Genomic DNA, 24,891 nt, shown 5'->3' with positions numbered 1-24,891 from the left:
TTGGTCCTGAATAAGTAGGGGCAGTATCTTGCCCTGATGCTTTGAGGGGAATATTCTTTACAAGAGTATGATGCAATTAATCTCTAAAACAGCTGCACATTTTCTGATACTTAAATGAATGGACTTTAAATTCCCCACTTTGAGTGCGGGGTCGAGTCATGATTGTCATGCTAAGCTTGTAAGCCGCCCTGAGGCTTCGGAGAAGGGCGGGATATAAATGGAATTAAAATAAAATAAAAAAATAAAAAATAAAAATGATTTATTAATTAGAAATTAGTATCTACTGCCCTTTCACTAAGATCAATAAAGCAATGTACGTTTCAGTATAAGCATACTCTTCAACAAGAGAAACGTCGACTGTCACAAGAGCCATTTTGTAGTGTTTTAATGGGCAGCCTGTCTTTTGAGTTTGCCAAGAATAAAATAACTACAACATAATAACGCATCGACTATTTTCAGAAACTTGCTAGGAGGGAAGGCGTATCTACTGTTCGCAGGCAACCCGCCTTATCTCAGGAGGGAGGGGCTGATTCCAGACGTCTCCCCCATTGTGGAAGGAGGGAAAAGGAAGAGTTCTGGCCTTTCGTGACCCAGTTAAGATGAAACCTCTGCTCGGATTTCAGACGCTTGATTAACGAGTACGGGAGGAGTCGTCTCCTCAGCCTAGAGAAGCGCTCTCGCCTCGCGGTGGTTCGCTTTCTGCATTCCTCGACCCTTCTGAGAACAACCGAACAGGCCGCCTGCTTGCAGCTGCAGCAGCCATAGAACCGGAGTCATGGTGAGGGCTTTGTAAGGAGCGCGCGAGTGGTACCTGGCGCGTTCTGAGGACAATGCTATTAGAAGGCCACCGTGGTGTTTAATCACTGATGCGACAAGGTTTTGAGAGTGAACGCGAAAGCAAGTCTTGCGTTTACATCCAGGTTGCGGCTGAATGTCCGGTAGTAGGGTTGACCGGGAAAACTAGGGCAAGGCTGATGTGGAATGGAATATACACTGAGATAATGGCGGTTTATTCTTCCCCAAACCAGCACGCTATAGTTCAGGGGTCTTCCAAACTTGGCCCTTTTATGACTTGTGGACTTCAGCCCCCAGAATCCCTCAGCCAGCGTGCCTGGCTGAGGAATTCTGGGAGTTGAAGTCCACAAATCATAAAAGGGCCAAGTTTGAAGACCCCTGCTATAGTTCATAGATCCCGAGGATCACTGGATGATCGCAGGTTTTCTTAGACTTTTCCAAACCTCTTCTTTGCTGTCGTTTAACTGCTGTACAGCCCAAATATGGCAATGTAAATTATGAGAGTTGTATTTCAGCATATCAGGAAGCATCAAGTAGGATGTGTCAATTGCATGATCAGATTCATTTAGGAAGATTTGCTCTCAGTAAAGTATATGAGTAGGCAATTGTCCAAAGGATAGCTTACTTCAATTTGTTTGAGTTTGCACAAGTCACAGCTACAGATTAAACAGCTATATTTTAGCTTAGTTGATTGTGTGGTTTAAACTTTAGTGCTTCAGTGAATTGTCAGAGCCCAGAAAAATGGACTGATTATAGTAAATGAATTAAACTGACAAGTAAGTTTGATATAATAATTAAAAAGTTAGATTAAGTTTCAATTCTGTCCTCAATCTAGGTGGGACTCTTTCTCTCGGCCCAACCTATTTTACAGGTTGTTGTACTGTTGGACAATAGGGAGTGTTGTTAACCACTATGCACTCCTGAACAAAAAGACAACCTTTATTACTTAGTGTTTGTATATTTTGTAGGATTCATTCATGTTACTGAATAATATGATCTTTAAAATAACCCCATAAATTAGGTCAGCATTTTATTGTCCCTCCATTGCAAATAGAGGCCTGAAGCTGAGAGTGATCTGAGTAGATTTAATGGTAAATTCAAACCTGTTAATTTTTAATCTGATTTGAGATGATAAAATAATATAGTACAGATTTAGGCTTTATGGAATTTATAAAGAATTATGTAAGGGAGATTGTTTTTGGGGTGTAATTATAGAGATTTGGGAAAGCAATACAAAAAACTAAACTTTTCTTTAGATACTACAGATGTGATGGTGCAGAACTGAAAAAAAAATGATTTGGCTACTAGCAAGACCTTACAGTATTTAAGAGTTTAGGAGATTATAGGCTGGGAATGTAGGCCTGACAGGTTAGAGAAATAAGAGCAAACAGGTTTTATTTATATTTTATTTATTTATAGAAAAAATTCTGCCATTTTACAATTTATAATACCAGGCATGGAAACAGGGAACTTTCCCATTCACAAGAATATTTTCCTTATACTGCCTTATTACCTGAACTTTCTGGTGGGTTTCATAGGTAACCTCAGTGAACCTAATTCTGGTTTACAGTCTATTTATTTATATAAGCAGTATGAATCTAAATTCTTAGAGGTAAGCTTCCCAGCCTTTGGATCAAAGTGATTTATTATTCTTTGCTCACTTCCATATGCACACATAAAGCTTTACAAAGCAACCTATACTTGGAAGATGTTGGGGAAAATACTTGACTGTCATCAGACTTCCAAAGGAAATTGTGCAGAAAGAAAATTGAGAAAATTTTCTCTCATACCAACAGTGACTAATTTTCAAAACAGTCAGACCAACATTTTTAGCAAACATACTAGAGTTTGTAGAGGGAGGGCTAGGCATTTATGCTTATTTAATTATGTGAAAGAAGCCAAATTGGGTTATTTTTGCTATTCCAGAGGTGCCATAATTTAGAATATGAACATTGACAGAGTAATAGTGTTTGCATTCGCTTACCTAATTAGCTATAGGGAGTTACCTTTATTGCATGGTGTTCCTGCTTTTTCAGCATTCCAAATTGGTCACGTGATGATAATCTTATGCCAGATTTCAAAATCTGGGAATAGAAACTTATGGAAATTTCCTTGTTTTGCTCTTTTTACCTCTTCTTGCATGCATCTTAATTGTGGACTTATTTTTAGATATATTTTATGTTAATTTTTTATCAACCGTAAAAACTGTATTTGCGTGTCAAAATATAATTAAGTGCTGTGCATACTATATCTGTCTCAAGGTACCCGAGTTGCAGAAAATAACTGTCCGGATGAAGAATCCTGAACATGTAAAAAGTATAGTTGCAGCACTCAGGAAAGATGGAGCAGCAAGACTCCAGGTGTGTGGCTCTTTTTATAATCTTAGTTTCTTTTCCATCTCTTTTCAGGATATCTGTTTATTCCAACAATTTTATCAGCATATAGGCAGGACTGGGACAAAATTAAATGTAACTTAAAATGAATTGCAGTTAATATAACATGCTTCATATTGAGTATTTCTCTCCATCTCAATAATTACAGTTCAACCACAAGTGGGATTGAATGTTGCATCAAAGCTTTTGGAAAATAGGTTGTAAACCCCTGATTTAGAGACCTAATTGTTAAGTGGCTCTGTCCTATGGTGATGTAGGATGCCACCTGAACACAGTATTCCTTGGCAAGTTACTAAATCCCCTTTTCTGTTTAATCCAGGTCATTTCTGATTTTGACATGACTCTTACTCGGTTTGGCTTCAATGGGAAGCGTTGTCCTACTTCGCATAGTGAGTGTAATTTCTGGACTTTTTAAATTGTCACTTCCCTTTTGAAAAAAAATATTGTTCTCCTTGATGGTTTTCTTGTTTCTCATATTTTTGTCCTCATTCTCATTCTTTACAACGTGGCTTGTAAAAGCTTCTCAGATTGTTTTTTCTTATGTTTTTCTTCCTATTGCTCCTGGTCTTTAGGCCACTTTTAAGTGAGTCATTGATACACTGTATTTGTGGATATATTCAAATAATATATTAAACCCTAATCTAATTGTAATTATAATATGGCTAATCTAATTATAACTAGGCTAGTCCAGGTTTTACTGGTTAACCACCACTTTTGATCACTGAAATAGTACTTTATTTTACAGATGCATAAATATTTTTAAACCATAGTGGCCTTATTAGAGTCAAGGGCACTTAGGACAGACAGGGTGAGACTAAGCCTTGTCCAGGCTCTTTTGTACCCCCATATTATATAGGTTTGGAGTGTGAAAAAAAAGAGATCATGTGATTCCTTAGCTATTCCAGTCCCTTTCTTGCCTATTTCTAAGTTGGAAGGAAGAATTCCCTCAGAAAATTCCCTTTGCCCATCTCAGTTGAAATAATATTTTGAAATTTTTAGCTTAATGAATTTAATGACAAATTACATTTTAAAATTGTTATTAAGGCACTCTTTCTTAAACAGGATGTAATTCTTGATTCATAGAACATATTCAATTTAACATAATCTAATTGTTGTTTCAATGTAATCTAAATAGTTATGATTTAAAAATTTCATGAATAATAGGTGTTGGAAGATAAGATTTCACAAAGTGAGAAGCACTGCTATCAGCAAGGAAAATAATAACCTGTTAGGCAACTTTGCATGTATAAATAATTTACACAATTCACTCTATGGCACTCTTGTCTAATCTTTCTTTTTGTTTTCAAGCAGGAAGCATATACAATTTTCATATTTATTTTGCAGGCTCAGAAACTAGAAACCTGTCTTTTAATAAACATAATTATAGTTTTTAAACATTCAGTTACATTTTTAAAAATGTATTAAATTTTGTGCTCAATTTAAAATTCTGGTTTCTCATAGTATAACAAAATACACATAGCCACATACTGTACATAGTATGATTCATTTGCAGTAATCCTTTTTATTTGAAAACTCAGAACATGTTTTTAAAACACTGTATGTTCAAAATAAATTTAGATTCAGCATTACTGTGCATAAGAATTTCTAGAAATCTGCTTGTATCTCTTCAGATATCATAGATAACTGCCGGGTCATCAGTGAAGAAGGCAGAAAAAAGGTATGAGCTTCTAGGAATTCTTTAGCAAATATCCGAAATAAAATCCAAACTGATATTCACATTTCATGTCATGCTTTTAGGAACCCTAGGAATTAAAATTTTATGACCTTTTAGGCTTTTTAGCTAAGAAAAATACTTCACTGTTTTAATGCATGAGGCTTCTTTGAAGACAGGAAACTTCCAAGTATTAAGAATTCAATTGCTGAAAGAGTACACTGGGAGCAGTTCATTTTCTTTCCGTTTTCATACCAAGTTTGGAAAGCGCTGGTCAATTTTTTAAAGCTTCAGTGAATTTGGAACCAGTTGATGTGAAGGTGACTGCTGATACTTATGAGAGTCATCATGTAACTTGAAAACAGCTTTGGAGATTCTGGTTTTGTCTGGTAGTAAATGTTATTAAAATGGAAAGTGCCAGAGATTAAACCTTTCCAGAAGTGGCCAATTTATTGACATTACCTAATGTTCCATGTAATTACATACAGTAGAGAAAGGTAAAACTAGTGTTCCAATTTTAAAACTACTTATAATTCAGCGCTACTTATCTACTTTGAAAATCTGTTTTTTTTCTTTGAACAAATGTGTTGATTTTGCCCAATATTCCAGCTGAAAGATTTACTTCATCATTACTATCCTATTGAAATTGATCCTTATCAGACTATGGAGGACAAACTGCCCCTCATGATAGAATGGTGAGTATTGTACCAAAGAAGATTATTCTGTTTGATGTCCTAAAACAATTTGCAGGCTAGAAACGTGGGGTTTTAGTTGCTTGGGTGAGCTTTCTCCTATTTGTTTTAATTAGCTCAGCTGACAAGACCTCTGATATGTTCCAGGTGGACTAAAGCTCATAATCTTCTATCTCAGGAAAAGATTCTGAAGAATGATATTGCCCAAATAGTGAAAGAATCAGATGTTAAACTCAGGTATGAGGTTTGCATGTTGGATACTATTCAAGAAAGAGGTATATTATCCAAGGCACAATAATTATAATTATTTAAATTATTCCTTCTTGGTATCAAATATTCTCCAGTTATGTGAAGATGGAATTCTGCACATGGAATTAAATGTAAAAACTGGCCCAAAGCTTTAAGGTTTAATATTGCACACTTAATAATACTTATTGTCTGCATGTTCTTTTTCACCCAGTGCAAATCTGTTGGTACACAATTGTGTCAACTTGATTAGAGTCAGTAACTTTATGGTACCAGAAACCATAAAGAAGGGACAAGTAAATGGGGATTGGAATGTTTTTCAGTTACAGAAACAGAATGTCAGAAACAGTCATAATAGTATGTGCTGTTTGAGGTTTTGGAACTCTTCACATGCATTTATTTTAATAATTCTATTAGTAAATTTATAATAAAGTTCACCTTTATTTTTCTGAGATGATAAACTGAAGAGGCCATTATGTGAAAAGGCCATTGGCTGTTCTAATAGCCCCTTCACATGATGAATGCTGGTGATGCAGAGATAATTAAATGCATATTTCAATGAAACATGCCACATTTAGCCAGAGATCTTGGGATGGTACAGGAAATCCTTGACATTATTAGATTTTTATCCTGCCTTTAATACTTTTAATAGGTAACTCAAGGCAAGAAACATACCAATATTCCTCTCTCCCCCTATTTCCCCCAAAACAACCACCATGTGAGGGGTGGTTGGGCTGAGAGAAAATGACTGGCCTAAAATCAGCCAGCCAGTTTTCATGCCCAAGACATGACTAGAACTTACAGTCTCCTGGTTTCTATGCCAACATCTTTATCACTAGGCCAAACTGGCTCTTATTCCCAAAATTGGGACTGGAATGTCTATCACCAAGCAATATAGTGAGTTGCACCCAGTTTATCTTTTTTACTGTTATCAATAAGCTAATTATTGTGGTTGTTAACCAAATCTAGCTTCTCCCATTCACATTGATTGTTGGAAGCCCTCTGGGAAAGTTGCAGATGGTGAGCATAGGACCCCAGGGCTGCAACCATCATAAATATACACTGGTTGCGAAGTACCTGGATTTTGAACCATGATTGCCAAAATACTATAATGGTTGTAAATATGGGGACCGTTTGTAAGTCATTTTTTCATGCTGTCATAACTTTGAATACTCACTAACCAAATGGTTGGAAGTTGAGAACTATCTATAGCAAGGTTTCCAATGCAGCATGAACTCACATGTTGAGAAAAGGATTTGCTACCATCTGATGTTTATGTGCATGAGTTTTCAGTTGTTAGAACTTTAAGCCATTGTTTAAATCATCCACCCAAAGTGTACTTTTAAATAAAATTATAAACTTGACATTTCATATTAAGCAATAAGTTTATTCACTGAAACTATTGCAATTAAGTACATGTGTGCTATCTAGAAAGCTATACTTTGTATAAATACAGAAGTGACAATTTTGTATATTTTAGGATATCACTTGCTATTAGCTTTTGTCTTTTTCAATCTGATTATACTTGTTCCGAGAAACTGATAAGTGAGTGGATAAGTTTACTTCTTTACTGTTGATAATTTAAAAGGGGCATTTTTTTCTGTCAGGACTTGTGTGCTTCAAGAAATCATTGCCTTTTTGAGCTAATCTGTTAGAAACATTGGGACTTTGCCAATGCCCTTTAAATATAAATGCCCACATTTCACAACATTAGCCTAATGTTGCCTTTCTCTTTCTTCTTGCACTTAGAGATGGCTTCAACATTTTTTTTGACCTGCTGCATGAGAACAAAGTTCCCCTGTTCATCTTTTCAGCAGGTGTAGGTGATGTGTTAGAGGAAATAATTCATCAGGCTGGTGTATTCCATCCCAACATAAAGGTGGTCTCCAACTATATGGACTTTGATGACAATGTGAGTTGAATCATCTCTTTTTACCCACCTCATCTCCTCTGACCTGAAAGCATTCCAAGGATTCTGCCATTTTGCCCTGATGGGAGTATCTTCAAAAAGTTTCCTGTGGAATCAGAGAAGGTTAAGGGGGCAGTAAATAAAAAAACTTCCAGGCTTTGCCACAATGTACAGAATTTTGAATGCTGCAGTTACAATGAATATCTTAGGGATTTGGATAATTTTCTTCAAAGTGGTAAAAACTTGGGTTTTCACACTTACATTTTCACACTTACAACTATTGCAGCATCTCCATGGTCATTTGATCAAAATTCAGACTCTTAGCAACTGACTCATATTTATCATGGTTGCAGTGTCCCTGTATCACATTATCGCCTTTTTCAACCTTCTGATAAGGAAAGTCAAAGGGAAAATCAGATTCACTTAACAACTGTGTTATTAACTTAGCAACTGCAGTGATTAAGTTAACAGTGGAGGCAAGAAATTGTAAAATTGAGCAAAACTCAACTGTCTCGCTTGGCAGCCAATTTTGAACTCAGTTGTGATCATAAGTTGAGGACTCTCTGTATCTACAAAAAGTATGTTACATTCTTTTCAAACTCAGTATCCTTGAGATTGTTCAGTTTAGTAGAGCCATTTCTAAACTATATTAAGAAAGCTGTTTGATGGAGATGGGTTTAATTTCTATGGACACTATTGCTTGGGTTTTTTTCTCAGCTTTTAGTTAAAATTAATTTTGCTTCCTATAGATGTGGCTGCTTCCATTCTTAGGGATGTTTTTAATCAATGTAGTTTAAGAAAATTATTAATAAAATCCATTTTTAAAATAAAGAGCCTCTGCTGCTTAGGCTTTGAAAACAAGAAGTGGATTTCTCAAGCAGTGGATTTTGGACACAAACCTTCACTTTAATCTATGACTGGTGTTTAATCTTATAATCTGGAAGATTATTCTTAAGAGACTTGTGCCAGCCTCCTATTTATCATCTTTCCAATACCAGAGTTTCATACTCTTATGGGTGTGCATGTCCACAGAATGCCTTCTAAGCTGCATTTTGCTATTTTTATGTTATAAACTCATTGTTTGCCTTTGAAGGGTGTTCTGCAAGGTTTCAAAGATCCTCTTATCCACATCTATAACAAAAACAACACAGTCCTGAAGAACACAGAGTATTTCCAGCAACTGTGCAAAAGAACAAATATCTTACTGCTTGGTGATTCCATGGGTGACCTCAGTATGGCAGATGGCGTTGCTGACATGGAGAATATCCTCCGGATTGGTTTCCTGAATGACAGGGTGAGCTGAGAGTATCTAGATGGCTAAAACAGTGAAAGCCCTGTCTGGAAGCAAAATAAGGCACCTATTTCAAGAAGAAAAGTTTGGATGCCATAGATCAGGGGTCTTCAAACTTGGCCCTTTTATGACTTGTGGACTTCATCTCCCAGAATTCCTCAGCCAGCATGCCTGGCTGAGGAATTCTGGGAGTTGAAGTCCACAAGTCATAAAAAGGCCAAGTTTGAAGAGCCCTGCCATAGATGGTTCACTTGGGAGAGGTATAGCCAATTTCATTAGGAAGTAAGAGCTGTTTTGTGTATTTAATGTTCCTGCCTTGTCTTTTCTAGCCTTATAAATAAATAGGTTCTGCCTGAAGGGAAGTAATGTGAAGGAGTAGCAGCATCAATCTTCTCTAGGTCTCTAAGCTTTAATTTTATCTATCAGGTGATATAAGAGATGACTTGAAATATTTTATTAGCAGTAGAAATTAACAGGAGAAATAGCTAGATTTATTATCTAGTTGTGGTTTTTCATTATTAGAACGATCACAGCGATGCATAATGTCTGCCAGCTTTTATATTCTTCAGAACTCTTCATCAGGTAAGCTGTTACCAAAGAAAGTGGGGATGAGAAAGAAACAAGATAGTTCAAAAGTTAGGCTAGGTATTATAACCATGAGGTGATTCTTCCAATGCAGTCTTGAGGTGGAATTTTTAGCCTTTTATCAATACTGGGTTTCTTGTGGCATTCCATACACAGAAAATGTTCCATCATAGTATTAGTATCTATAGAAACCACAGACTGCAGGTTTGTTGAGATTAGTACTGTAATTGCTATTTATACTTTGTCCCATGCAGGTGGAAGAACGGCGGGAGAAATACATTGAGGCTTATGATATTGTACTGGAGAAAGATGAAACATTGGATGTGGTAAATGGCATTTTACACTTCATCCTTGGCCAAACTCTATGTACACTTCCTTAACTGTTGACAGCTAGTTTCCTTTTGGAATATTCTCCTCAGTGTTCTTTAACATTCCCATAATCATAGAATTAATTAGTGCCCAGTTAGCATTAATCTTGCTTTTACATCTACTATACTGCTAATCAAAATGGCATCAAATTTGTACCAAGATATCTACTAATTTAGCAGACAATTTTCTCTTGGCCAAATTGCAACAGAATCAGGACTCATTTGACTAATTAAATATTCTTAAAAGAACAATACGGGAGTAATATTATGGATTAGACTTGTCTATTGTTACTCCCTGTCTCCTAAAATAGAAAATAATGGCAATAATATGATGCAATCCATTTTAAGATACATTGCAGTTATTGAAATAATTTTGTTGTTGGAAACCAATTTGGTATTATTGGTGATGTTATTTTAATGCAGATGAGTTGTGGAATGTGGGTTGAAGTGCTTTCTGGGTGAGTAGCTTTGTGGAATTCTATATATTTGGACATGTTCTAAATTGGCTGTGTGAGTGAATTTAGGTGCCAGGTGTAATGTAAAGTATTTTTAAAATAAGGTTTAATACATATTAGCCCCAGTAGTTATTGAGCATTTTCCAATGAAAACTAATGTGTGACAAGTAAGTTTAACTTTGATAATTAAAAAGTGTGCATAAATTAAGGATTTTGTTTGACTTGTATGCAAACTGTTGGAATTCTGATGTTCTCTATTTTGTTTTCATGAAACATTTATTTTCCAAAATGTTTTTGAACTATATATGGACAAATCCAGCTTTTCCACAAAATTTTCAACATTTTTTTTATTTAAAAGACATGTAAGTATAATAAAACAAATGTCTTATTTTGAACATTTTGGTATGCCTATTTTATTTGGATTTATCTGCTTTAATTGAACCAATTTTTTAAAAGTTACCACAGCACCACTGACTTTAACTTGCTACAATTAAAAAAAAACCAGTTGTAATTAAAAAAAACACCTATCCAGACTTTTGTAAGTCCAAAGGCACATATTTAGTAGTGATTTCACTGATTTCAATCTTAATATTATGGCTTATTCAAAAGAATTCTGGATACTGTAAATTTCTGGATGTTCTGTTCAGTAAAAAAGAATGAGTCCTAGACTACTTTTAGATGGGAGAAGCACAAGAGACATTTTAATTTTGTACCCTCTATATGATGATAACTATTTGTTCCACTGGTGACTTAAGGGGCCTTCAAAAGATGTAACTGCTATGTTATGACTATCTTTCTTGAATGACTTCATGTGTAACTTGAAGTGCACGAGAGAAAATCCGTTACTTAGTTAGAAAAAGGCATGATAATTAAAATTCATTTATTTCTATAAGACATCAACTTGGAGAAATTGTGGGTGCCAGTGCATCTTTCTGTATACTGTGTACAAAGACTACAACTAGGACTTGGGTGTTCTGCCCTTCAGAAAAAACATTTTACATAATTGTAAGTGCACTGTACTTATTGCTTGTTGCTCAAAAGTAACAATTGCATGTTGCTTTCAAGAATTTTAATGATTCAGTTGAAACATGTAGCTCAGAATCTCAGACGTGGATGTGCACAGGTTTTCCTAACTTACTTCAGCCTTCCTATTAGTACTTTTTATTATTCAGCTCTAGTGGGGGTTAGAGTGAAGTTAAACATGTGTGCTAATGTAACTGATATCAGATCAAGACTAACATCCTCTTTACTGACAAAAGTCACAGATGTTAACATTCCAGTAATGTCTCTTGCGTACCTTAAAGATACATTATTTGTACCAGCCAGTTTTTTATAGTGAACTAGTTGCTTCAAGAATTTTAAATTAAAGGATTTTAATTTTATCAGTTAATCGTAGATCCCCATTAGAGAAAAATACAAACAAAGTGGATTTAAGGAAAGTAAATTATGGTCATGCTCTTCTGATCTACTGGATTTTCAAGATTGGCATTGATCCAACAGCCCTGTACTTTTAACAGTTACAGAAATTCAAGGGTAAAGTCATGAAAAAAGGCTGGACCAATTAAATCCTTTAAGCATTGTGCAGGAATCAATTTTTAAAAAAAAACTTATTCTAACTTATAATAAAAAGAAAAAAAATAATAATTTGGGTTCTTTTTGCCTTAAAAACCTAAAAATAGTTGGTGAATACAGAGACACCTTATACTGCTTATTTCGCTCCAATAAGCCAGTCTGGATTTCCTGACGGTGAATTCAACCTTGATTTGGACAGTTGAATGCACAGGTCCCAAGCAGAATATCTGGTTTAATGTCATGATTTATAGGCAAGACAACTGCTGTAATCGATAAATAAGCAGAATGCAATTAGGAATTGGTCTCAGGAAAGGATATGTAACCAGTGAATTGGGAGATTTATCATCATTCATTTAGCCCGCTGGGTTTTGTTTCTCATTTAACTCATTTCCAGTAATATACAGTCAAAGCAAAAACAAATGAGGAAAAAACCCTATTGGCTTCCTATATCCAATCTAATATTGGAAATTTTTGAAGGCCAATTTTCTACCCCAAATAGGGAAAGGACCACCAAATGGGAGCATTTTTTAAAAAGGGATTCTTTATAATTCAAAGTTCCTCATGTTTAACTTGATCCTCATCTGACTTCAGCTTCAGTTCCTCTGCTGTGATCTTCCCATCTTTATTCCGGTCTTGATTCTGAAACATGTCTGTGATGACTTTTTCCGGGTCAACGCCTGGAATCATATGACCTTTGTCTTCTGCAATCTGGGACTTAATGAATGTGGAGAACTGCAGAATGGACATATAAAAAAAACCAATAATAGGTCCATTATTTCTAAAAGTGGATCCTCTAGATGTGAAGCATTTCAAATAAAGTGATTTATTTCTGGCAATAATGCAGCTAGGATGAAATAAGCCATTTACCGTAATTAGTTATTGATTTTAGTGTGTATACTGACTACTGAATACCCTAATATTTTTTTTCCTTCAATGTAGGTTTAATAACAAGTATTTATAGAAACTAGGTAACATTTTAAGAGCTCCATTTCATATCAGGAAATGCCCCAACTATATGCATATTCTACAAGTGAAATCTTGTTGCTATCTTTAGACCTTTCTTTTTTGCCAACATATGCATTCAATGGACTAGGCAATAAGAATCAATCTAATTATCCTTCCAGTACTGAATCCTTTACTAGCTGCTTTCTTTCTAAAACAGAACACAGTCTCACCTCCTCTGATGGGACTTCACCATTCTTATTCAGATCCATGGCTTCAAACAGGTTTTGGGGTGGCTCACCATGCCAAATGAACAAATAACCTTCTGGAACACCGACTTCCAGGTGTAAAAGGTGTATGTCAAAGCGAAGAACAGCACTTCCAGGTACACCGCGGGCTCAAAGAAAAAGATTAACATCTCAGTACAGGTGGTCCTCAACTTATAACCGTTTGTTTAGTGACCATTTGAAGCTACAATTGCACTGAAAAAGTGACTTATGACCATGTCAATGAAGATTCTCACTTCCAGATGACTTATGACCAGTTTTCATACAACTTGCAGCATCCCCATGGTCACATGATCAAAATTTGGGCACTTGGCAACTGGCATCTATTTATCACAGTTGCACTGTCCCAGGATCATGTGATCACCATTTGTAACCTTCCCAGCTGACTTTCAACAAGCAAAGTCACTAAGGGAAGCTGGATTTACTTAACAACCATGTGATTCACTTTAACAACTGCAGGTCATGGAATGGGGCAAAACTCATTTAACAACTGCCTTGTTTAGCAACAGAAATTTTGGGCTCAATTATAGTCATAAGTTGAGAGCTATCTGTAAGACAGAAATCTAGTTTCCAGGCATGCACAAAAGTGTTATAGGCAGCAGTAACAGTGACCTAGTTCATACATTATTTTGGCTATTGTGGGCTTAACTATGGTTTACTAAATAAACCAATATGTATAATCCTGTATTCATGCAGCATACTAAACTTAACCTGCCCAAAGAATCACATTATGCCTTTGTGTGACATGCAAACTAGGTCTGTGAGTCAAAGGCAAGGGAAATATTTATTCTAATAAATGGTCTCTTTAAATTATATTAGAGATCACAACAATTATTTCTAAGAATTTAAGTCTCTTGATAGAATCAATGCATAATTTCTAAGGCCATTCTGTTATTGGGCTATCTAACAGACATGTCAAACTCGCGACGTCATACGACATCGCAAGACGCATCGGGACTTTTGCCATTGCTGGCAATGGGGTGGGTGTGGCTTCCGGATGATGCGTCCAGCCCACAGACCAGCAGTTTGACATCTCTGATCTAGGACAATCCCACAAGCATACATTTTTCTGAGTGAAAAATAACATCAGTGATACTCTTGGTTTAGTTTTCCTCACTAAGGCTAGCCTTAGCTCTGCCAGCGTTAGGTTCACTAGATAGCCTTAATTCTTGCTAACACTAGATAGCCTTAGATCCATCATCAGCATTAGCTTTGCTAGTGTTAGCTTTTTCACTAACACTAAATGCCTTAGCTTCACGCACGTCAGCTTTGCTAATGTAATGCTAGTGAAACTAAAACTGGTAGAGCTAAGGCCAGTGATGAGAAGAAATCCAGTTTTCCATTTCTTGCTAGATGCCAGCCTTAGCTGTGCCAGCATTAGTGGTTCATTTGATAGCCTTCTGACTTCCCACCTAATATGCAGGCTCCATAACTCAAGAACTACCTGTATCACCTTATTCACACACACACCACACAGAGACATTTTTCAATAATGATATCTAGAAGAAAGGGAGGAAGGGACACAGTAAGGGATTCAGGATTCATCCAATATTTATTTTTCCATTTCTTCTGCTCAACTTGTATAATTGAACGATAATCTGAAATGTTTCCTAAGAAGTTTCCTTACCACCACCTTCACCATGCCCCAAATGTGGAGGAACAATGACAGTCCTCTTCTCTCCCACACACATGCTGAGTAGGCCACTGTTCAAGCCTTCAATTATCTTATTGGTACCCAAGGTAGCTTCTTGAGGATGTTCATAGTCATGCCTGTTAGTGGGAAACAAGCCATTGAGTCTTGAAAATACTTTCTTGGATTTTCAGAATAATGTGTTCCATCCCTTACTGGTTCTCTAAAGCTTTTTATGTAGAATTCTAGATTTAAGAAAAACCTAAATTCTGCGACTGTATTGATTATGTAAATTATTGTATCACTTAATCACATATTATTTTACCTTAGAAGGGTACCTAAAGCAATGTGGGACACTAACAAATTTGTGGTGTTCTCAGAAAACAGCCCATGAAAGAAATATCTTAAACAACTGTTGTAATTTAGAAGTCCCAAGCTTTTCAGGTTTATATAGTGCTTTTGAGATGGGGGGGATTAGTCAATCATTGATGGGGAAAATGAATTCATATCAGGATGTTATGTTTGGTTCATACAGGTAAAATAAGGGCTATGTTTGTTGGTGTATTTGTTCAATATTTCCATTTTGGGATTTTTGCAGTGGAGACAGGGTAGATATTTAACTGAACTGAACTAGGAACTCACGAGGAGAAAAGCTTGGTACCATCCAAGAGTGAGCAATTATAATGATAGCGAACAAAGTCTCTATCCTGAGCGGTGACGTTACAGTCTGCAGGGCGGAAGATGGTCTCTATCTCTACAGAATCTGTGGGGTTGTGGAAATCAATGACATGGACATCAAATATAAGGACAGCAGAGCCCGGTATCTTGTTCCCTGGAATACAAAAGAATGCAAGAAAGAATGAAAAGGAAAAGAAGAGTATATATGCAGGTCCTCTGTGGAACTTGGCTGACCAAAGATATTTTGCTGCTCTGTATTCCAGGAACATGGATTCCAAAAAGTTTCAAAAAGCACATGAGGTAACATTGTCTACTGATATATTCCCTGTGTTTACATATTATTGTTAACCCACTGTTTGTTTTAATTATTGGTTTGGCAAACAAGCTATGATATCAAGGTATACACACCATGTTGAGATAAACTGTGGTGTAACAAATCAATTGGTACGTTCACATACTGCATGAAGGCAGAATCAAGCCTATCACTATGAAATATAAACTCAGCCATTTCTTCTGCTTTTGTTTCACAGTCTAGACCACTGAATATTGAACTTTATGACTTCTGAAAACTTTTTCCATACTACACTATTAAGGAATGCAAAGACTCCTTGGCAGGAATCAAGTAAATTGTAGACAATGGACACTTTCATTTTTTTATTCAGGATCTGTTGTATTTCAATTGTGCTCTATTTAAAGGTTTAGATTTAGAAGCCAACAAATGCTTAGCAAAAATTGTTGGTTTCAAGGGAAAGGAAGAGCAGAGCCAGCTCTACCATAAGGGAAAATGAAGTAGCTACCTTAGGAATAGATGTTAGAGTAACTAGGCCCTAATTAGCACTGCTTGTTAATATTTCATAGGAGAGCCCATGTGATGTAGCAGATAAGTTGATTAGGAGTTAAAAGGGCATATCCTCTGTCATAGAAAGTCAGTTGCTTTGGGGCAGTCTCAGTTAAACTTAACTTGCATGGTTTGGAGGTGAAAAATTTGGAGAATGGAGTGCTTATACATGCCACCTTGATATCACAGAGAAAAAGTGTGACTACATTCCAATCAAATCAATGGCTTATTAAAATAACTTGATTAAGATCCATACAGTATAAACAACCTGGATTTACTTCCAGGACAGATAAAATGTGTTCTTTAGAGTGGCACAACACACAGAAAAAGAAATACTGCAAAACACTGAAAAATTTTCTTAATGTTTGCAAGTATAGTCATAATCTTGTATTACAAAAGTCTCAAAGGTGTTTTTTTTCCAAAAGGCAATAGGATTGCTTTTTGCCTTGAGAAAAGGGAAGGGAGAAAATAGTCCAGTTGCCTTTTGAAAAAGCACCTTTGAGATAACTATGACTGGATGACTGAGAAACTCTGCAGACCTAAAGGTTCATATGTCTGGACATCCCAGTTAACCATACAGGAATTGAGGCACATAGCTACCTCAAGACATGTTAAAACCTGCAATTCCAGATTTATAAAGAATTCTTTGCCAAATGTGAGTGTCTAATTTATATTCATGTTATAATTATATTTTTCCGATACAGATTGCTGTGTCTGATCGGCAAAGGAGAAAATTCCCACAGATCTCTCTAGATGTGTGTTTGGATTGTACAACTCATATTGTACAATAGGCATGGGAACTGGAAGAGCTTGTCCAACACATTTGGAAGGTAATATATATTTATACATATAAAAAAGTTTATTATAATTACACTAAAGCTTTCCCCCACCTTCTTGCTACTTACCTGCCCCATTTTCTCCATAGGCTAAGTGGGGAGGAATTGTTATTCGTCTTCTTTCACCAATGCAGACCCCTTCTAGTCCTTGATCCATTCCAGGGATGATATAGCCTTTCCCAATGTAAGTGTCATAAGTATGATTCCGTGAATAACTGGAATTGAAAGAGAAAAGAAATTGTGGGGGAGAACTGGCTGGTGTTACAGCTAAACTCATTGCTCGCTCCCAGCTAGACTGCTCAAACTGTCTAAACTCATTTAAGTAAACCTGATCTGTATAAGGAAGATCACAACAAGGTGCACAAATCGGGCTTAAGTAATAATATAAATATTTGGAAGTCTCTCACTCCTATACAATTATTTTGGATCAAATTCAAATAGTTAGGATTTCAATAATCAGAGGATTTCTACTTCTTGCTCTCCAACTTGTGATGTTTTCCTGTTCTTCGTCTGTATTTGGAAAAACCTGCCTGAATAGTTACTTTCTGGCTATACCAACCTTCTGAAATGCTGATCTGGATTTATGAAAATAAGAAAGGAGCAACCTATAGCAGGGCTTTTCAACCAATGGTACGGGTACCACTTGTGGTACATTGGCACCTAGCAGGTGGTATGCGACCATCCTAGAAAAGTGGTAGTGGGAGAGGGGAATGAGCTGAACCGGTGGCAGCACTGCACAAGCCTGAGCAAGAGACGGCTGGAGCTGCAGGGCTGTCGGCTCAGTGGAAGCACCAGGATCAGCACCAGGCTCCAGCTGGAGCTTGGCGCTGATCCTGGCGCTTCTGAGCCCAGAAGAAGTGCCGATCAGCTGGAATGTTGCAGCATCTCCAGGGTCTTGTGATTTACATTCAGATGCTTGGGAATTGATTTATATTTATGACGGTCACAGCGTCCCAGGGTCATATGAAGTGACCAAAACCTGCTGCAACCACCCAGCAGAGGTGGGGGGGAATAAAAACCAAACACCCCACCCCCACTGCCAATCCTCAACAGAAATGCTCACAACAATGAAAACCTCAGGAGGAAGAGCACCGCCGGGCGGGCAGATAGGTGTCTTGCTTGGCTATATATAATTTATAATAATTATAATTATAATCTATATAATCTATCACATCTCTATGCAACTTGTGGCTTTCAGTGTTTTCTTGCCTGATGGTGTATTTTCCAAGATAAATTTCAATTCTAAGATCTTTCTTTCATTCCTAGCTTGGCAAGTCATCATGACACCTAGCCAACTGCTGATGTCTAAAAGGCTGGTTAGAACTCAGAAGGAAGCTGAAGGTTGCTTCTGCACCCTCTTGGAAAGTTTTTACAACCTGTCTTTGGTTCCAAGCCAGGGGTTGATACATCAGTGTATTATCATAATTCTGGTGCTCTTGTTTCTTTGTATTGTTTATAAGATCCTTTTTATCTGGACTGTCTCTTGGATTTGATATTTTACCTGTTTTCTGGGCTTTCCAATTTTGTACGCCACTTAAGAGTTCATTGGGGCTGGGGGGCTAATACATTTGAATAAATAAAATAAATAAATAAAACATCAAGGAACCAGGCTGAAAGAAGCCAATCACTTCCATACTGTTGCCATGAAGACTGGGCATGTAATCATCAGAATTTGAAATTGATTCAGCAGAGCGTTTACTTCACCTGGAATCGAAGAGGGTCCCATCCATTAAAGTGCCATTATAATGGTACCGCACAAAATCGCCAATCACAGCCTTGCGTTTGCATGACGTTGGCACTTCCAAGTACTCCACAAAGATACTATCTTTTGGATTGTGCAGGTCCACCAAAAGAACATAAAAAACCAAAGATGCTTGCGGAGGGATGACCGTACCTGAGAGAAAGGAAGGGGAAAAGGGCTCAGCTCAAGCTGGCACAGATATGAATTGAGTCAGATGTGGTGATGACAATGCTTTTAAACTGGATGATGCAGTATGCCGTTTATGTTATTTGTGGATATTCACTCTGGAGGAATACAACAGATGCTCTTATGTTTGTGAGAATAGTTTTTGACATTCATTTTTTAAAAGTGCCCAGTTGCAAAGCTTAATTCAATGCAAGTCTCAGTAGCTAGCAGCACCTGGTGTAAAACAAACATAAAAAACCCTGAATTTATCCCAACACTGCACACAAGCCACATATTTCTCCTACTCAGCTGGGAATTCTGAGAACTGCAGTCCCAAAATATCTGGAGGGTGGAAGGATAGCGGTGACTACAGAATCCCAAAACTACAAAAGAGTTCCATATAAGAGTAGAGCTAACAGCCACAATTCTCACCCTACAAATGTCTATTTTTCCACATAAAGTCTGCAAATGATGGGTGGTGGTTAAATCCAAATTATCTGTGAAATCCAAATTAGTAGATCTGCATTTTTTTTTGTGCCACAGGATTTCATAACAAAAGAAGAGGAATAGTTCATCTCTTGGTGAAGAAGAAATACATGAATTTCATGACCAGCTTACCATAGCCTTTCTCTCCATAGGCCAGGAAAGGAGGCATGACTATTTGCCGCTTCTCTCCAGGACACATCCCTAGCAAGCCTTCGTCCATACCTTTGATTAGCCAGCCTGAACCCACATAGGTGTCATAAGTATTGTCTTTTCCATAGCTAGGAGAGGATGGAGAAAAAAATTTTGGATACTAGGTAGATGAAGCACATCAGGGAATGAATGAAATCTGAGCGGCCAACAGTGGTCCAAAACAGTACCTTAAAAGAGCAAGTAATTTGGAGGGCTCTGGCAATAAATTCAAGACGGTATATTGGCCTCTATCTACCCTTATTAGATCCTTTTGTAATTAGGAATTAATGACTTTGCAAAAAGATCTCTGCTTTATAACTGAGTTAAAAGGTTGTAACATCTTGATCAGTCAACTTAATTTGCTTGGTTTAGGAATGTCTGCTTCTTCTGCAACTGTATAGTTGTTTGGGATTGCTGCCCCTACTCTGGAAAAAATGAAATTGTTGATTATGGAAATTGCTTTCTTGGATATATTTTTTTCTTTGTCTGAACCAAGCCACCAGTAATATGTTAACACCAAAGTAGGCAACTGAAAGAAGTTTGCAAGTCACACATGATCTAGTGTAGCCTACAAACGTCTTTCAGTATAACCACATAGATCATGCCACTTATAATATCATCTCATCATATACCCAATTTTGGCCCTTAACCGATTATAAACATTTGATCCTCAGCTGCTAAGAAATAGCTCTCTATGCTTTAGAATTTCTTACCTGGAATCAAAGGGGGTTCCATCCAGAAGTGTGCCATTGTAGTAGTATCGTACAAAGTCTGAATTCTCCACTGTGCGATTACACTGCTGTGGCTTGTGGAGAGTGGTGATCTGCAACTTATCTTCTTTGTTCCAAATGTCAAGCAAGATGACATCAAAATAGAGGGTGGTATCTGGTGGGATGAGACCAGCTAAGGGATTGAAAATAAGATACACTGTAATGGAGACCAGGAGAGTACCATGTACACTGTCCTTACACAGCATTATATCTTTCCATATTATAATATAGCTAGAAAATATTGTCAAAGAAAATGGTGGAAAAAAACAATTATGGATGAAAATATATCATGTGGAAGGGAAAAAAGAAATCTGGAAATTACTATGCCTATTTGTAATTGTGATTGAGAAGCAACTTTCTAATTTAGATCTGTTAGCACAATTCTGCTCTCAACTTTCCAGTCAACACTGATACTCACCAACACCGATGCTGCCATAGCCAAGGTGTGGTGGCACAATGAGATGCCTCCTCTCATTCACACACATGCCCTGCAGGCCCCTGTCCATGCCAGTGATGAGTCGTCCCACACCTGCAACACCTGCCACAGTAGCACCTCGGTCATAGCTGGAGAAGAAAATTTATTCTCAGAGTGAGCATTAAAGAATAAATAATTAGATAATTGTTCTAAATTGAACACTAATCAGTAACAAAGTGGGGCAGTGTAGGGAGAGTCAATGAAGTATAAAACTTGTATTTATTAGACATGTATATAATGGTTAAGTACCAATAGAATTCTAGGTGGTGAACAGATAATATCATACAAATTTACAAATCGAAGAAAAATCTAATCCAAGGACCCTGAGTCCTTCGGGAGAAGGGCGGTATACAAATTAAATTTAATAAATAAAAATAAAATTAATAAAGGACGCTTAAAAAAACACTACTTCATCAATGGAACCTGGAACATGCCCACTCTGATCTTGGGATGGACAGAAACATTCTGGAAATATTTCGGCCCCATGCCATGTATGCTTTTAAAGGTGACAACTAGAACCTTGAATTGCCTATAGAAACCAGTTCAATTCATGTTGTAATGTGTTGTGTGTGTCTACCTCACAGCATACCCAATGCTGCATGTATTGCATCTGGATCAGCTTCCAAATACCGAAAGATGTGTTACAATTCTCCAACTAGGTAGTGATTATGGCATGAGTGACATAAGCAGTACCGCCCAATCTAGGAATACAAGTCTGCAAAGGATCTCCTTTGAGTTTATGCTCCTTGAGCAAGAATTGTTGAGTCCAAGAAGAGCCCCAAATTTTGTGCACCAACCCTGTTTGGGGCAGTGTTATCTCACCCAGATTTAATGATGAAAAAAATAACTGAATGTGAGGATCCCTAAAATCTTCAGCCACTCAATCTTATCAGACTTTACTAAGAAGACCCAGATTCAAGTTTCCATTTGATCATAAAGTGTGCTGGGCAGTCAGTTACTCTATCTCAGCCCAACCTATCATTGAAATCAAAACAATTTATATAGAACAATCAACTAAGCCTGAATACCACAAGTGACTCTTTTGTTCCCTTTGAAAGGCACGCTTGTCCCCTGTTGGAATGTTATTTTAACCACAACAGGATTTTCTCCATCTATCATATTTGTACTGTTTCAGGATAGAATCCATTCAAATCTAAATAGAGAAGGACATGACTGTTTGTGAAAAAATAGGAAAAAAAATGGACTGAAGAAATCAGCAAGTAAAGGTCCTATGGCCCTAATTTATACTTGCAAAAAAAAGCAAGTATAGTAATGGTCACATAATAGTGGTCACCCATGCACAGAATGGATTGACTAAGCCAGGGGTGTACATCCTTGGCAACTTTAGGATTTGTGGATTCTACAAGTCTTAAAAATTGCCAAAACTGGATACCTCTGGGCTAAACATTCCCTCTGTAATGATGCAGCTGAATATTTTAGGACAGATCTATTATAATTATTATTGTGCTGCAAAAGCAGGATCCATGTGTTTAATAGAGTTGTATCTCAACCTAATTATTTATCCAGATCATGGATGGATGTTCTGCAAATCTTTCCTTCCAGAATGATTCCTTTTTTCTAGCATAGAAGAAAGCGAAACATGATCTCTAGTTTCCTTTGCTCAGAGTGGAATGGCAGAATGTTACATTCCAAATGCAGCGGGAGGAAAGGCTAGCTAAGTCACCATGTCCTTTCCAAAACTGCAGTTTAAACTGGGACTGAATTTTCCTTACCGACAAAACTTCTGAAAACTTAAACTAGCCATAAACTTGCATGCATTTTGTAGGGCTTGCAGCCTACTTCATATATTTGGAATGGAAGCCAATATTTTAGCTTGCAAAATCTATCCATTCAAAATTAACTTTTCAGTTCTGTCATGGTTTCATGCAGTGACACGTCTACAGCCAAAATTTCAGATCCCATTATAGACGCTATCTCTTTGGCACCCCTTTGCAACCCACTGTCTCTTTCCTTTAAACAGTCTTACGACACTGCCTAGGTGAAAATCAAAACTAAACATTAAGGGTAATAATATTTAACACTTGAAGGAAATATCTTTTGCTACTGCAAAAGAATTTATTTTCAACTTTTTGGCATAGTTAAAGGCATGGAACTTTATTGCATGGGATTATCATGAATGTGACTGTAAATAATAGTAATGTGTTGGACTGGATTGATCTAGTGAAAGAACACTTACATAAATACTTTTTAAAAAGTCTTAGTGGAAGACCAGCTAATCAATGGGTCTTAGCCAATATAACTAATAGAAGCCTTTCCAGTAGTTTTCCCATTCAGTTGCCACTGGCATAGGAATCATAACAGTTGTAGTCAAATACAAATGGAAAGAATGGGATCAAAGAAGGTTTCCTGAGTGTTCAGAAATCCCAGGCAGTGCAAATACAGTGTATTTAATATGGGGTGTTAGGGCAAAAATCAAGCAAATTATGGATACAGGTAAGAAACCCTGCTCCCAAATTTCTAGGATGCTGAACAATAGGGAATCTTATGGTAGATGCAGAATTAAACCTTGTATCCCCAATAGTAAATCTCATTACATTCAACAGGGAATTATTTCTGGGTAGCAGTTTAACAGAATGATGCCATTAAACAACCAGATGTTGAAGGAGCCAATAACAGTGATTAATGCATGGTGCAATACTAACTTAAATCCATTTTCTAAAAGGAATAATTATGAAACTAATTAAAGATAAAGTTTCCACATCAAAATCTATAGCATACATAGTTTGACATGAATAGTAGATGTCATTATAATTAAATTGTTTTTTTTAAAAAACACTGCAGTTCTCAGTGTTTTCCCTTTTCAAGTCTCTAACCCTTTTATTTACAGAGATGAAAGGAAACATGTATGCATGGTTTCTATTTATTTGTTCCATAGAAAGAAACCTAATATTCTGGTCAAAGAGTAAACTTCAAGATATGATTGACAATCATATGACATGTTAACATTTCATCACCTACTTAAGCAAGTAGATTTAAACTCATTTTAGACGTTTACCATATTGAATTCTCCATTTTGCACTGGCATCTCAACCCACTATAAGACAGGAATCCATCTTATCCCTCCTTCACTCAAATATCTGGTTCCTATGCCGGTCCCACTTTCTTTCTCATTCAGAAGTAGGAATTTATAAAATTAACCCTGCATTATTCCAATAACATTCATCCATGCTTTGTCTTTTGCAACACAAATGCTGTGCAGTCACATAGAAGTGATGTGTTAAGCAATGCCAAATTTCTTTTTTTACTGAAGTCCAACAAAACAGGGAAAAGAAGATACATAATTCCTTTATTTTTTTTACTTTTTTGCTGAACTTAATACTTCGGAAATACTCTGCAAAATAGAATAAAATGTAACCTTAGTTTTTGTACTGCAATTTATGGGAAAACTTTTTCCTTCGAATTCTATAAATAAATAATATACTTAACATTTTGGAATTCGGATTTAATAGGGCTAATAATGATCCCACATTATTGTTCGTGACTTACGCATATTTATCCCTGGTCTCGACAAAAAAAGAGCAGTTTTTAAAAACAGCCCTGACTTTTCCCTCGCACAGTCGTTCTGGATTTACCGAGCGAGCCAGTACCTGGAGTCAAACTTGGTGCCGTCTTGAAAAGTCCCATTGTAATGGTAGCGGACGAAGTCACCCATCTGAACTTCTCGCAAGCACACTTTGGGGATGTAGTATCTGTCAATGACGACATCTTCTAAGGGACCTGGGTCTCCCAAGCTGTGAACCCCATAAGAACTCAGAGCGAAGATAAGGTATAGCAAGTTCATGATCTCCCCCGATGGCACTATTGTGCAAAAGGGAGGAAAAAAGCTGCACTTTGAGATTGCACGCTGCGATGGGA

General features: G+C 36.9%; 2 protein-coding genes and 1 long non-coding RNA gene across 5 annotated transcripts; 2 read left to right on the top strand and 1 right to left on the bottom strand.

Moving 5' to 3' along the window:
* The first annotated feature begins 20 nt into the window (after nucleotides 1–20).
* On the top strand, nucleotides 21–15,469 carry NT5C3B (5'-nucleotidase, cytosolic IIIB). Of its 3 annotated transcripts, XM_083378503.1 has the most exons (12): nucleotides 21–778; nucleotides 3,057–3,155; nucleotides 3,508–3,577; nucleotides 4,820–4,866; nucleotides 5,470–5,555; nucleotides 5,700–5,789; nucleotides 7,548–7,710; nucleotides 8,801–9,001; nucleotides 9,838–9,909; nucleotides 10,726–10,768; nucleotides 13,141–13,348; nucleotides 15,436–15,469. In XM_083378503.1, the coding sequence occupies exons 1-10, from the start codon at nucleotides 776–778 to the stop codon at nucleotides 10,759–10,761; spliced, it is 867 nt and encodes a 288-aa protein (XP_083234629.1). In that variant the 5' UTR covers nucleotides 21–775; the 3' UTR covers nucleotides 10,762–10,768; nucleotides 13,141–13,348; nucleotides 15,436–15,469. The 3 variants fall into 3 exon arrangements, with proteins under 3 accessions (XP_083234629.1, XP_083234627.1, XP_083234628.1); XM_083378501.1 differs by lacking the exon at nucleotides 15,436–15,469 and having other exon boundaries at nucleotides 9,838–10,768; nucleotides 13,141–13,235; XM_083378502.1 differs by lacking the exons at nucleotides 13,141–13,348; nucleotides 15,436–15,469 and adding an exon at nucleotides 11,300–11,361 and having other exon boundaries at nucleotides 9,838–10,768.
* FKBP10 (FKBP prolyl isomerase 10) lies at nucleotides 12,488–24,891 on the bottom strand. The gene is made up of 10 exons (XM_083378504.1): nucleotides 24,624–24,891; nucleotides 20,959–21,104; nucleotides 20,484–20,673; nucleotides 19,714–19,859; nucleotides 18,894–19,083; nucleotides 17,259–17,404; nucleotides 15,480–15,669; nucleotides 14,835–14,977; nucleotides 13,154–13,317; nucleotides 12,488–12,710 (listed from the first exon to the last, which is right to left on the bottom strand). Exons 1-10 carry the CDS (start codon nucleotides 24,815–24,817, stop codon nucleotides 12,528–12,530), a joined length of 1,692 nt encoding a protein of 563 aa, XP_083234630.1. The 5' UTR covers nucleotides 24,818–24,891; the 3' UTR covers nucleotides 12,488–12,527.
* On the top strand, nucleotides 17,052–18,670 carry LOC310649755. The gene is made up of 3 exons (XR_014494303.1): nucleotides 17,052–17,183; nucleotides 17,279–17,373; nucleotides 18,456–18,670. It is a non-coding gene; the product is annotated as an uncharacterized lncRNA (long non-coding RNA).

The sequence above is a fragment of the Vipera ursinii genome, assembly GCF_947247035.1.
Source record: "Vipera ursinii genome assembly, chromosome: Z".
Taxonomy (NCBI): domain Eukaryota; kingdom Metazoa; phylum Chordata; class Lepidosauria; order Squamata; family Viperidae; genus Vipera; species Vipera ursinii.
Note: the sequence above shows the minus strand (reverse complement) of the source record. Positions and strands in the feature narration are given on the sequence as shown.